Source organism: Bos taurus, chromosome 1 (assembly GCF_002263795.3).
Source record: "Bos taurus isolate L1 Dominette 01449 registration number 42190680 breed Hereford chromosome 1, ARS-UCD2.0, whole genome shotgun sequence".
NCBI classification, from domain to species: domain Eukaryota; kingdom Metazoa; phylum Chordata; class Mammalia; order Artiodactyla; family Bovidae; genus Bos; species Bos taurus.
In genome coordinates this window covers 65,460,406-65,474,755 of record NC_037328.1, presented here as the reverse complement: position 1 = coordinate 65,474,755, position 14,350 = coordinate 65,460,406, and the positions used below count along the sequence as shown (strand labels likewise).

The 14,350-nt window shown below is 37.2% G+C and overlaps 1 protein-coding gene across 5 annotated transcripts in view; it reads right to left on the bottom strand.

Moving 5' to 3' along the window:
* Positions 1-219: 219 nt before the first annotated feature.
* The window catches only part of GTF2E1 (general transcription factor IIE subunit 1), a 40,806-nt gene continuing 26,675 nt past the window's right edge, over positions 220-14,350 (bottom strand). For 3 of the 5 annotated variants that reach the window (XM_059886064.1, XM_059886062.1, XM_059886061.1), the window contains exons 4-6: positions 13,369-13,610; positions 8,264-8,684; positions 220-437 (exon numbers count right to left, since the gene is read on the bottom strand). In XM_059886064.1, coding sequence (XP_059742047.1) covers positions 431-437; positions 8,264-8,684; positions 13,369-13,610 — 670 coding nt within the window. In that variant the 3' untranslated portion in view covers positions 220-430. Of the gene's footprint in view, positions 438-586; positions 8,685-13,368; positions 13,611-14,350 lie in introns of those variants that run through there. The other 2 variants (XM_024991325.2, NM_001103294.1) reach the window with 2 other exon arrangements.

The following is a 14,350-nucleotide window of genomic DNA, read 5'->3' as shown; positions in this document are numbered from 1 at the left end:
CAATTTTTTTAAAAAGGGAGGGGGATACTGACTGATACTGATACTGTTATATACCTTTATCGCCTTACTCCCTCACTTCTACCTGAAGATGTATGTAGAAAGATGAAGTATTGGCCATTATGGAACCACAAAGCAACAAACACTTGTCTCAAAAAAGAAAGACTAAGTATAAAGATAAAAGGAAGCTGGGTCTTTGATATCATGAAGGAAACCACGGAATCATCAATTTTAATTTATTAAGAGATAAATAAAATCTCCAGTTGAAGAAATAGCACAGTCTTTGCTCCTCACAATTTCTTCTGTAAAGAATGACTTTAACACAGACTAAGTGAACAAATTCCCTTTAGTTAGATGCATCTGTGAGATGTATTTTGGTTAGGTGGCTTCACCAGTTGCTGGGGAAAATGCACTTTGCTGTGTAGATCAGCACTCACCATCTGTAAGCATTCCAAACAGGAAGATAATTAATACAAAATAGCATCACAAACGTTAGGTATACAATTAGGTATACAAACGGAAACTAGTCTTTTGTATAAAGGCCATGGCTTACTCCTGGCCTGGAGTAAGTAATTACGAAAAAACGTAATTGTTTTTTCATTCAGTATTTATTGATGAGTACCTACTATGTGCCAGGCATATTGAGTCAGGGATATGAGCCAGAACACTGCAGTAAGCAAGAAAGATAAAGCCTTTGCCCTCATGGAGCTTACATTCTAGCAAGGGGAGAGACAGAAATAAACACATGAGCAATCTCACATACACTGACTGTTAAGATTACACATACAGAGCACCACTTTGGGCTTCCAACTCCTCTGACTTAGGACTGGCTCTGAGCTCCTCCGTCTCTGGCTTGGCTTCACAGGATGCTCAGGTTCCTCACTTACCCAGGAGTCAGCAGCACTTTCAACATCACAAAATTGGTTTAGGTAGTCAACAATTCTCAGTTCCTTATCTCTACTGCTGATGTCATCCCCAATATTTCATCCTACTTCAGGAAACACACAAAACAAAACAAAAAACTCCTCACCCCAACCATTTTCACCCATGAAAGGGGAAAAATTAAACCAGAAGCAAAATTCATTATTGTTCCCAAGAGAAAGAGTCTACCAACAAAACAAAGCCTACCTTTCTAGTAGAGGATAGGGAGGAGTGCAGCATGAGCACAGCATTCAGGTCAAAAACTTGTACACGAGGAAAAATGTATATAGTCACTAAGTACAATACATAATTCTAGCACCTGAAGAGAATGTCCTAGACTAGTGCTATTCAACAGAAATACAATGCAAGCTACAAATGTTAGCAATATAGGCAATTTAAAATTTTCTAATAGCCATATAAAAGAAATAAAAACAAACAAGTAAAATTAACTTTAATAGCACATTTCCTCTAACCTAGCATATCTACAGTACTATCTTTTCAACAAATAATCAATATAAAAGTTATTAATAAGATATTTTACATTCTTTAATCCCACAGAGTCTTCAAAATTTGGTATGTGTTTCATATTTACAGCACATTTCAATTTGGACTAGATACAGTTCAAATACTCAACTGTCACAAGTGGCTAGTGGCTACCTTATTTGACAGGGCGGTTCTAGACAAAATACTCACTAGGTTCTCTTTTCCATGAACAATGAAGCAAATGGCTCCCCAGAACTAAAGCTTCTAGGCGTCTCATTGGTTGCACTAAAGAAGCTATATTCTGCTACCCTGGGGACACAGTCCTAGGTACCATGAGCCACAAGTAAACATAACTAATTGATTAAGAAATATATATATATAAATAAAATTCAGGCAGGAACAAAATGATATGCCTTGGTGGAGAAAAAGAGTATGCTCTCCTAGTGCCAATTCATCTGTCCATTCATCCATTCAACATTCGTTGAGAGCCTATCATGTGCCAGAATTAATTCCACAATGCTAGTATTCTGTCCTTAGTCTTTTGAGGGTGGTGATGGCGGGGGCGGGTAGTTTAGAGACATAAAAAAATAAACAAGTTCATTGTAAACATCAATGTTATTATGAAGAAAATAAAGTAGGAAAATATCACCATGAATGGGAGAAGAGATTACTTTAAGAGAAGAGAAGGCTTTTCTGAGAAAGTGCCATTTAAGCTGAGAATGAAATAAAAGTGACAGGAATGGAGAAGAAAGTTCTATGCAGAGAATATAGTTAGGGCAAAGACCTAAGGCAGGAAAAACCTTGGCACATTTGCAAAGCAGAGAACGTCAATGTTGTTAGAGAGCAGTTAACAGGAAGAATAGTAGATGTGCTCATAAAAGTAGTCAGGGGCCAGATCTCTTAGGACCTATGGAAAAGGGTCAGGAGTTTGGTCTAGATGTTATTCTAAGAAACAGTCAATAAAGTGTTTTAAGTGCAGGTAGGGGGAGGTATTAATATGGCCTGGGGTAGGCTGGTAGTGGTGAAGTATGAGGTGAGATTTCGAATATATTTTCAATTTATTAGCAAGTCTTATCAGCTCTACCTTCAAACTTAGGTTATATAAATTAGATTATATTTTGAGTCTGACAGGACTTGCTGATGAACAGGATGTGATGACCAACTACTAGACTTTTGGTGTGAGGATGTAGGTGAAATGATGGTGCCATTTACGAGATGCGAGCTGAAAAAAGAATAAACTCTGCTCTCCCTCCTGTATTTCCAATCTTGATAAATGGAACAACCATTCAGTCAGAAGACAGCTTCATCCAGGGTAGTGCCACATTCAAACAGTCACCAGGTCCATTAATGCCACCTCTCCAAAGTTTCTTAAACCTGTTCCCTCTTTCCATCCCCACAGACTTGTGTGTGTGTGTGTGTGTTTTAGTCACTTAGTCATGACTCTTTGTGACCCCATGGACTGTAGCCTGCCAGGCTCCTCTGTCCATGGAATTCTCCAGGCAAGAATACTAGAGTGGGTTGCCATTCCCTTCTCCAGGGGATCTTCCGGACCCAGGGATTGAACCTGGGTCTCTTGCATTGCAGGAAGATTCTTTACTATCTGAGCTATGAGGGAAGCCCTCTATTACTAAGACTATTGAAATCACCTTAATAATCTCCAGGTTTCAATTCCAACCCAACGGCAATGCTACAAATTGCTTCCCTGCTTAAAATTCTCCAACAGTTTTTTTGAAAAGTGATTTGGATGACACCACCCTTATGGCAGAAAGTGAAGAGGAACTAAAAAGCCTCTTGATGAAAGTGAAAGAGTGTGAAAAAGTTGGTTTAAAGCTCAACATTCAGAAAACTAAGATCATGGCATCTGGTCCCATCACTTCATGGAAACAGTGTCAGACTTTATTTTTGGGGGCTCCAAAATCACTGCAGATGGTGATTGCAGCCATGAAATTAAAAGGCACTTACTCCTTGGAAGGAAAGTTATGACCAACCTAGATAGCATATTCAAAAGCAGAGACATTACTTTGCCAACAAAGGTCCTAGTCAAGGCTATGGTTTTTCCAGTGGTCATGTATGGATGTGAGAGTTGGACTGTGAAGAAGGCTGAGTTCCGAAGAATTGATGCTTTTGAACTGTGGTATTGGAGAAGACTCTTAAGAGTCCCTTGGACTGCAAGGAGATCCAACCAGTCCATCCTAAAGGAGATCAGTCCTGGGTGTTCATTGGAAGGAATGATGCTGAAGCTGAAACTCCAGTACTTTGGCTACCTCATGAGAAGAGTTGACTCATTGGAAAAGACTCTGATGCTGGGAGGGATTGGGGGCAGGAGGAGAAGGGGACAACAGAGGATGAGATGGCTGGATGGCATCACCGACTTGATGGACATGAGTTTGGGTAAACTCCAGGAGTTGGTGATGGACAGGGAGGCCTGGAGTGCTGCGATTCATGGGGTCACAAAGAGTTGGACATGACTGACCGACTGAACTGATCAGTTTAAGATGGACATGTCCTTTGATTTGCTACTTCTCTTTTATGGTTCTATCCTATAGAAATATAGAATAAGGATATATAAGGGTAATTCACTATAGCACTTTAATAGTGAAAAACTGGACACTACCTAAATGCCATTCGAGAAGGGAAGTGTTATACAAACCACCATATAATTATACAATTCAACCTAGTCCTTATTTTAAAAATGAATCAGATTTAAATATACAGATATAGAAAGATCTTCAAGATATTTTAAAAACAAATAGCAATGTATGTATGGGCAATGTGTACATGATTGTATTCACTTAAAAAGCATCGCAGTGTATTTGTGGGTATGAGTGTGAGTACGTTGTTTCTAAAGGTCTAGAAAAGGTCTGGGATGATACATACTGTCAACAAAGGATATGGAGATATATATATATATACACATATCTTATTGGATGAATTTTTAAATAATATATTTATGTAACAACAACAAATTGTACAACTATTCTACATGCCTTCATGTGATTAAAGGCACTTTAGCACCTGGCACTAGCCTTTGTTTCCACATAAATTTCTCAGACTTATTTACATCAGGTAAGTGATAATGTACTTTCATGTGATGGGAAATGTGGGTTGATTGCTGAAATTGGGTCATGTTAGAGACCTATTTGCTTTGCAACTGGAATAGGAATGGCAGCCTCTAGTACTCAGAAGGACAGCAAGATCTTTCTGAAGAGAGGTTAAGGTGCTTGTTTCTTTCCTTGAGGACCACTAGAATTAGTTCATTCCTTTTAGCTCTTCAAAGGAAGAAGCAAAATTTCAAGGCATTTCCCATTTCAACCCATTCGGCTTTACATGTTTCAAGAATACCTGTACTTATCTTATTCACAGTTTATTTTGCTTTTATAATATAAAAAGTCAATAGAAAGGACAGTAAGTTTAGTGCCATAGTTCTAGTTCCTTTCTGAAAATCTTCCTCATTTCCCCAAGAGATTTAAAAAAGAAAAATTTTTAAGTGATAGTAGCATAGCTCTCCTAGAGATAACAATGTGAAACAGCTTTCATGGAAACAAAATGCTGAACAAATAGAAGATGGAATTATACAAATTTCTAAATTCTAAAGATTTTCGTATTTGTTTTTTGATTGTCATCTCCTAGTTACTTTTTTTTTTTTTTTTTTTAAACCCAGGAATAAGGAGAACAAGAAACTATACATGTAAGTTTTTCTACTGTAGTAATGGCTGGGAATCTAGCCAAACAGCCAACTGGTAGAAAGAAGAGGAACTGCTCTTCCCAAACTCATTCCCATTCACTGCCTAATTATCTCAAAATGACACCAAAAAGAGTTATGAAATATTCAATTATTTCTTCCTCAGTTATTGAGGTCAGAAATGAACTACCTTGGCCGGACCAGAAGACAAAAACCGAGTTAGTAATTGCTTATGCTCTGGTTTTCTACATTCTAAATCCTAAAGCTGCTATCTACACCAGCCCTTCCATTAAAATATCCTTCAACTGGCTTGAATTGCTGTAGCACATCAAAAGACTTCTTCTTGTTGTCTTGAATTTATTATTCAGCCTCACTTTAAAACACATTAGCTACCACTTCACAAAATATTAGAGCAGAAAGGAATATTGGTGATCCTACCATAATCCTCTCATTATTGACAACTGAGAAACTAGCCCAGGAAGATGACATCAGGTAATAGAGTCACACTGCAAGTGTCTAGTTAACTGGGACTAGAACCTAGTCTCCTGACTTCCAGGCTATGCCAAATTGGATATTTTCTTTTAATCATTTAAAGGTAATGCTCCTTAAGGTGTTCTGGAAAAAAAGTTGTATCTAAATGAGAAAAAGGCTTCAACTACAAGGGTAGATAGATTGGAAGCAATCTTCCAGCAGATACAAAGCTGTGGATCGATTACCTAGGGCAAAGTTGTTTACTCATCACCTGACTTTGGTCAAGTGTATGAGGAATAGTTATTTAGTGCAGTGAGAGGAAAAAAAAGTGGCAAAGTGGGGGAAGGGGGAAAAAGTGGGTGGAAAAATGGTTTCTTAGTTAGGGAAACATTCTGATAGACCACTTTGGATATGATAGGATCTTTCAAGGTCATACTTGGAACAGGAATAAAATAAAGAACTAAGTTATTTTTTTCTAATACATTTATAACTTTCCAAGGCCTTTGGAAAGAAAAAGGTGATGATGAGAAGGAAAAAGAAAGCTGAAATATTACAGCACTCTACTTGGGATGAAACCTGTGAGAATGGCAAAGACACTCTTTAAGAACAAGGTGTGTATCATAATCCTTGACTATTCAATGCTGAATCCCTCCCACTGACCATCCCTACTACTATAATCAAGACTTCAGTGAAAATCTGCCACACAGACTTGTGTCCATGGTTACTGTGAGTCAGTACAGATGGTGCAGAGGCAAGGTAAAGAAGCCAGGGAAGCATGGAGGCTTCCTGAAGTAAGAAGAAACCTGGCCAATGTAATGGCTAGGATACCAAACAAAAAATGTTTCAAGGAAAACATGGGTTGAACAGCCAAAGAGCAGCCAAAGAAATTGAGAAATAAAGAAAATAAGAAATGACATTAAAAAAAAAAAAAACTGAACAATTTCAGCACAGTCATAGATTATAACACTGACTCCAAGAGGGAGATGAAAGAATAGATAACAGATAAGAAAAACAGAACAGTAGCTTTAGGAAAAAGAACATGCAAGTGAGATCAAGAAAAAAACAGCAAGAAATGAGTATTCGCTGAAACGAAGAGCTGACAGTTCACCTAGAACTACATTTCAAAACTTAACATCTGATTACTACTGAACTTCTTTCTAAACTATCAATGTTTAGAAAACAACGTTTAAAGTTGAATAGCCCTATTTGCACAAGGTACATACCTAAAGTCATTCTTCAGGCAACTTATGGCCAGAAAAAAGTTTAGATCACATACAATTGCATCTACTATGTGAAACAATGCCAATAAGAGAAAAACTTCTGAAACACTTTTCTTCATTGGGAAAAGTATTCATTTTAATTATGCTCCAAGATGTTACAGAGCTAGAAATTAACAAATTTAAGTCAGTACAAAATTGATTTATTGTCAATATTTAGTCATTAATACAACCCAAGTTAATGAAACATTACTTCACACAAGGCTCAGATGCTCTAAAATCTGTCTTAACTTTACACATGTACTAGAAAATGATAAATACCTAAAAATGACAATGCAAGGGAAAATATTACAAAAAATACAACTGTAGACCCTTGTATGAAAGTTCTTTAAAGTTCTGCCTTTGGGAATAATACCATGCTACATATCAGAACCAAAAATAAACTATTTTCCTTGAGGTTACAATGCTCAACAATATACTGGATGCACTCTAAATTACCATGCTTGACAAGAATCAAAAGAGAAAAAGAAGGCTTCAAAAAGGTTGAGAGAAAAAAACAAAGGAGCAATCAATTGTTATATGCTGATTTCTGCTGCGATGACCTCTTTAACAATTTATAGCACTGTGGAAGAACTGAAAAAGAAGGGTACCAGTCTCAGCTTTCTAAATCAGCACAAATTCAGACAATTGTAAGGGTACTGTTTCCAATGCTCTCGATTCTTCAATACTTTACATGGACTCCTTATCCTAAGCCCACATTTTTTCCTCTAATTTATTCCTAAGGATTTTCCAAACACACTTTCTGTTTTCTATTATCCAATATACAAACCATAAGGCAGTAAGCAAAACAGTAACATCTGTCAGTCAAGTCAGTTCTAAAGACACCAATTTTGGTTTAGATATTAGTCATGAGATACAGGCATAATCATCCTCCTTCCACACATACTCTCATCTCGAGCCTTACAAAATGACTTCATCTTCAACCGTGAGGTAATGTGAAGCTTTAAGATTTTTTTTTCCTACATCAATGACTTGCCTGTTGTGAAGCTGCTTGGTTGGCAGCAATATCAGGGGCTGTTAGGAATGCTTGGTCAGAACAGATAAAAAGGATGTGATCAGTGAAGTACTGTAACCTATCATAATGGGCTTCTTACAGGCAGACCGGAAGAATTTACCTTATAGACTCGTCACACTCATTTCAGAAGGGAGAAAAATGTGTCTTAAAAAGGAAAGGAAAACGATTAGATAAGGGAATACAGTAAAATATTAATACTGTAGTAATAGGTAAGGGAATGCTTATAGCTAACCTACCTTGTGGGGAAGTTTCTGGCATAAAATAATCAAACTTTCTCTCCCATTATTGTCTGCACAAGATTAACAGTTGCTTTACATCAAGAGGGGCAGAAAGCCATTAAACACATTTCTTCAAAGGTAAGAAATCTCTTTTTGAAATGAGCATTAGAGAAAGGAGGAAAAGGTAGGGAAAGCTCACTCAAAGAGGTCCTCAAACATGCGTTGTCCCATTGCTATGTATGCTTCCTTTTCCTCTGGTGTCATTTGGGCCACCAGCTCTGGCTTCTGGCTCACTTCACTATAGGAGAATGGACGGCCAGCCACCATGACAACAGGGTCATCTGCTACTTCCTCAAATTCATCGTCTTCCTCATCCTCTTCTCCATGATGTGCAGCCACAGTGGCCACACGGGGTGGAGAGTCATCATCTGACTCGCTGGTCTCACTCTCAGAGTCACTGCCGTTGGCAGCGGTCACGGGAGCAGCCGCCCCCACTGAACCTGCAGGGGCAGACGGGGTCTTCTTCTCGTGAATGAGCAATGCTCGCATGACCTCCTCATTATCATCTGGCCCTGCATGGCCTTCTTCATGCTCCTGAAATGAGTCTATATCTATGCCGCCTGGAAAGAGAAAACCAGAAAGTCAATATTCTTAAATAAAAAAGGGACTCCTTTACAGCTAATAAAATATAAAAGCTTAATATATTTAAATATAGGATAATATAGGATAACACAGATTTCGCTGGTTCCATTTTTTTGAGCTACTGCCCAAAAGATATTCAAAATGTTTCTCACAAACTAGAGCTTAAGTAACATAAACCTTTAAGTATAGCTGACCCTTGAACAATGTGGGTTTGAACTGTGCAGGCCCACTTACACATGGATTTATTTTTATTTTTATATTTTTTCTAATAGTAAATACTACAATAATATATGATCCATGGTTGGTTGAATCCATGGACATGGAGGAATTATGAATGTAAGTTATACTCAGATTAATCCCTGTGTTCAAAGGTCAACTGTACCTGGGTCTGTTTTGATTTGTTTTGTTTTTTAATATCTACTTACTGATTGGGCTGCATCGGTTCTTAGTTGGGGCACAATGGGATCTTTACTGGGCACACAGGGTTAGTTGCCCTGTGGCATGTGGGATCTTAGTTTCCCAACCAGGGATCAAATGCATGTTCCCTACATTGCAAGGTGGATTCTTAACCACTGGACCATCAGGGAAGTCCCTGCACATGGGTTTTAAGAGACATATAGCTTGGATCTGAACCCTGGTTCATCCAACATGCAAGCTGTAACACTTTGGGCAAGTTATTTAGTCTCTAAACTTCGGTACCTTTTTCTATAAGACGGGATGATAAAAGTATTTGGCTTCTAGGGCTCTGGTTAAGAACATGAAGTAATGTCTGTGAAGGACCAAGTTTGTAGCTGGCATAACAGGACATCAAAATAAAGTTCCTCATCCTGCCTGGGGCAAAAGCCAAAGGTCTTATGATAACCTATAAAGTCCCACATCATCTGAATTCCTCCTGCCCCACTACTTATCCCTTCTCTTACCCCTTGCTCATTCTGGTCCAGTCACAGTGGCCTCCATAGTGTTCCCCGTGCACACCACACACACATTCCTACCTCAGGCCCTCTCCACTGCCCATTTCCTTTGCCTGGGATATTTTTCCTCTAGGTACCTATACTCTCTTGCATCTTTCATGTCTTTACTCAAATTTTACATTCTTTCAATTCACCCCTACCTCTATATTCTTAATGCTCTATTTTTTCCATATAGCATTTATTTTCTAACATAGTACTTCATGCCTAATGTCTCTGTGACCTACTTTCCACAAATGTCAGTTCTCCACAACAGATACTTACCTTTTTTACGCAGTGATATATCCCATGCACCCAGAATAGTGACTACTGCTTGTTAGGTACTGAATAAATATTTGATGAATGAGTAAATAAATGGCAGCTTATTTTCCTGAAGCAAATTAAGTGTACTTTGGACTCTATCTAGGAATCTAGTATCAGAAAGGAAAACACACATCACACACTTCCTATCAGTTTGTGTACACGTTACAAATGAAGAATTTAAGAAAAACATTTGCATCCTGTATTCTGAAAATAATACCAAATATAATGCCATTTAAAACACACAAAAGAAATTAAAATGTTGATTGAAACCTGACTCCTTTATTTAAATCCTGACTAACATTTATTGGATGTGTTATTTTGGCCAAGCTACTTCATCTTTTTCTGCTTCAGTTTTCTGATGTACAAAAAGGGTGGAAAATAGTATTTATCTCACTGGATTACCAGGGTGATTAAGTGAATATTTGCAAAGGTCTGGTACTTAGATTAGTGTTATCTATTATCATTATCAAGAGAAGACCCGTGTGGGCTAAGTTGCTTCACTCCTTGTGGCCGACTCTGTGAAACCCTATGGAGTGTAACCCACTAGGCTCCTCTATTTGTGGGATTCTCCAGGCAAGCATACTGGGGTGGGTTGGTTGCCATGCCCAATCCTGGCCACAGAAAAAGTGAAAGCATCTTCTCACTAACATATGAGAATGAATTAGTTGTAATCTTGGACATTTTTACAATGTTTAGATAGAACTCCTAAGATGAGACATATAGGAAAGAGAAAAGGAAATAGGAATTGAGAACTTAAAAAGTTTAGATCAGAGATAACAAGTTTTTGATAACATGGATGTAGACGTGAGAACTGAAATCACACTTCACGGTTTATTTAAAAATGGCGCCGGAAGCTGAACCTCCTCCTTAGGGTCCTTATTGCCAATGTAGTGTTTCAAGGGGAAAAAAGGACAAGTAATGTATGCAAGTCAAAACTAAATGAAGTCATGTCTAAAAGATTTCTGACAAGGTTCCTGAGAGACTTAGGCAAAAAAGGAATTGTCTTGTTATAGACAGAAGACAAAATATAAGGATAAATGAAATCTCTAAATGGTAAAGCAGAAAAACTAGTTCTAGGAACTGTCTTATTTAACAGAGTTATAAATTACAAAAAAGATGTGTACTGGGAAACTGTCAAGTTCACTGATGGGCTAAGCAATTCTGGGTACTTAAAGCCCAAACTAACACCAAAAAAATATAGGAAGAGCTGAAGGTTGAATAAGTGGGCATAAGAGTGTTAGATCTAGTTTGTTTTTCAAACCTGCTGAGTTTCAGGGATTTTTTTTTAGTTAAAAAAATTTTTTTTGGCTCTGCTGTGCAGCAAGAGGGATCTTGGTTCCCTAATCAGGGATCGAACCCATGCCCCCTGCACTGGGATTGCATAGTCTTAACCCCGGGCCACTAGGGAAGTCCCTAGATCTATGTTAGTACTAGCATAGTATAAGAAAATCTGCCTAGCAAAAAATAATCTAAAATATACTAAACAACCTGATCTAAGCTACCACAAAAAGGGAAGGAGAGGATCTGAAAAAAATTCCTGCAAATAATTCTCAAGTTGTCTTAATATGCTTCCAGAACCAAAGCAATAAAGAGTCATGTAAAACCTGAAGGATATTTGAAATAAAACTCAAATAATTAATAATAAAATCATTCATAAATAATATGTATTGTTCTGATTACTAGGTCTCAAGTAAAGTATATTACAATTGGAGATAGTCCAGAAAAAGACAATTAAAATAAGACAAAAAATGTAGGTGGAGATGACTTGGGGGAAGAGAATGATTTGTAAGGAGAGTAAAAAAGAATCAGAATTATCACTAAAGTAATGAGGACATGATTGAAGTCTATGAAATTATTAAAGATATTAAAGTAAATTGAACTCTGAGGAAAATAAAGTGTAGGACAAATAAGACTCACTTTACAGTTCACTGGATAGAGTCTATTCAACTATCATAAAACCTAATGAGAGCAAATTTAGACCTAACAGCATATACTATTTTATACACAGAAGGAAATATTCACAAGAGGGAACCAAGGCTAGATGACTTATTTAAAGTCCTTATGATTTAAATTCCACCACTCTAGGAATTATAAACATGGAATGTTAAACTTATGAGCCTAATTGTATATAACACTGGCTAATAATAGTTTTATTTCCTTCGATTTTGTTACTAAGTTCACAGAAAAAAAAGGTTTGTGCTTCAAGAATAGGCAAGACGCCAAGCTGGGGAAAACCAACCATTAAATAGTTGACAGACTAACTACGATGTAATCTAAAATAACTTGCATCAAAATAACTAAACATCACAGCCAAGGTAATCAAAGGGAAGAAGGGAGACTGAAGTATAACTACCAAGGAAAATTTTTTTCCAGTTGCAATTAAAAAACTAACGAGAATCACACTAGAGGTATTACCTGCTTTACCATCACTACCCAACTCCACACTACTTTTACAATTCTTAGCATACATTTCTTAGTAAAAGAAATGCTAATTATGAAGGAGAAAGCACTTAGGAAAAAAGTAAACAAGTGGTTTTTAGTTACTGATGATTCTTAAGCATTAAAGAACCAGACTCAGTGATACATTGGTAATGATACATAACCTAGGAATAGGGGCAGGTAAGTTATAATACTAATGAAATCTGATTAGAGGTACAGACTCCCTATTTCATCTGTTTCCCAGTTTCTGAGTAACATTTATTCAGTTTTAGCCTCTCATTTCCTACCTACTCCTAAACCATCATCATCCAAAGTCTCTAAATCCAGTAATTTGAGACTAAAATTTATAAAGTAAAATGGTGCAGCTCTCAAACTCCTGATTATTATGCAACTGTTAACACTTCAGGGCTTACAGAGATTTCTAAAACCTTCTGGTATAAAGTTCTGTCAATCTTCTTGGATGGTGAGATACTTGTTCTTTATTCATGTGATATCTTTTTACGTATTTCAAGCAGCACAACTCCTTTTTACTTATGAGGAGGCAACATAAAAAGTTTGGGCTAGTGTATAGTTAAGGCTCCCAATTCAAAGAAATAAAAATGCATGTAAAAAGGCAACAGAAGATTAAAGAAGAGATGAATCTGGCCACTTTGCATACAAGAGCACTTTTGCAAGAAATTAAGACAAAACAATGACAATTTCTAAAATCTAAAAACAGAGATTTAAAAAGTTGTCTGTTATTTCAACTAAGTTGAAGGATAATACAAGAATACTGGTTGGTTTTACTGCTTATTGCTCAATTTACTTTCTGCTATAAGGCAACTGTTTTATAAAACAGATGGGGGATGGTTTTCAATAAAACTAAGAATTGCCCAGGCAAAATTTCTTACCAAGTCAAGTTTATTTTCTACTGAACTCAAGACATATTCATCTTACTAACCTCTACTCTTACCTTCTTTCATCTCTTCAGAATTATATGCTCCTTGGACAGTGCTCTCTCTTAACCAAATAGGTCTCTCTTTGGCAGATTTCCCCTCCAGTGAGGCTCGATGAAGATCTTCTTGGTCATCCATGTTAATGACAACATTCTGAGTGTATAAATCCTCATAGGAGGGACCCTTGGTGGTCCACGCTTCCCGGTGGTGCCCACCTGCCAGGCCAGCAGCTCCAGCAGCAGTTGCTGCACGGTCCTTGCTACATAAAAAGATCAGAGGAGGAAAGAAAGAAAACTTGAAGTCTTAGTGCAAGAAAAGAAGGGCAGCTGGGGAAGTGGTTACTGAAGTATTACATATAAATATAATCATGCACACATGCTTTAATAATTCTGAGAATTTGCTCTTATACCTCTGGGTGAAGTTTACATTGGTTAAAAGAACACATCATATTTATATTTAAGTTCCTTAAACTCTGAATCCTTTGGTGTGTACAAATGCTTGAGGTTGGATAGATTAACATGTTTCAATAAATATACTTAGTGTGAGGAGATAAAGATATAGTGACATAGACCACTTAAAGACACTAGTCTGGCAAAACTCTATGCCAGTAAAATCTTTGATGAGAATTTTGTTTCAAAACAAAAACCCAAAACAAAACACATGATATTTTTAAAAGCATCTTTTCAGCTGAATCCAGAAGAATTCAAAGTAGTTCTATGGGCTTTTCCCTGTCTTTCGTGTGCTGAGAAACTAAAAAAGTATTCTACAAAGCCAGACTTCAACTCAGAATCAATGTTCTTCTGCAACTCACCAAATAAGGCAAATCTTCATGGAGAGATTAGCCTCTTTTCTGTCAAGTTGTAACTTTCCATCTCTGCACCTACACTGACTCTCCATATCCAGCTCCAACCATTATTTCTACTCCATGGCAAACAATCTATTTCTGAGTCTATTTTGTTTAGCTTTTTACCTCTACTAGCCATGATTTTTTTAAAAATA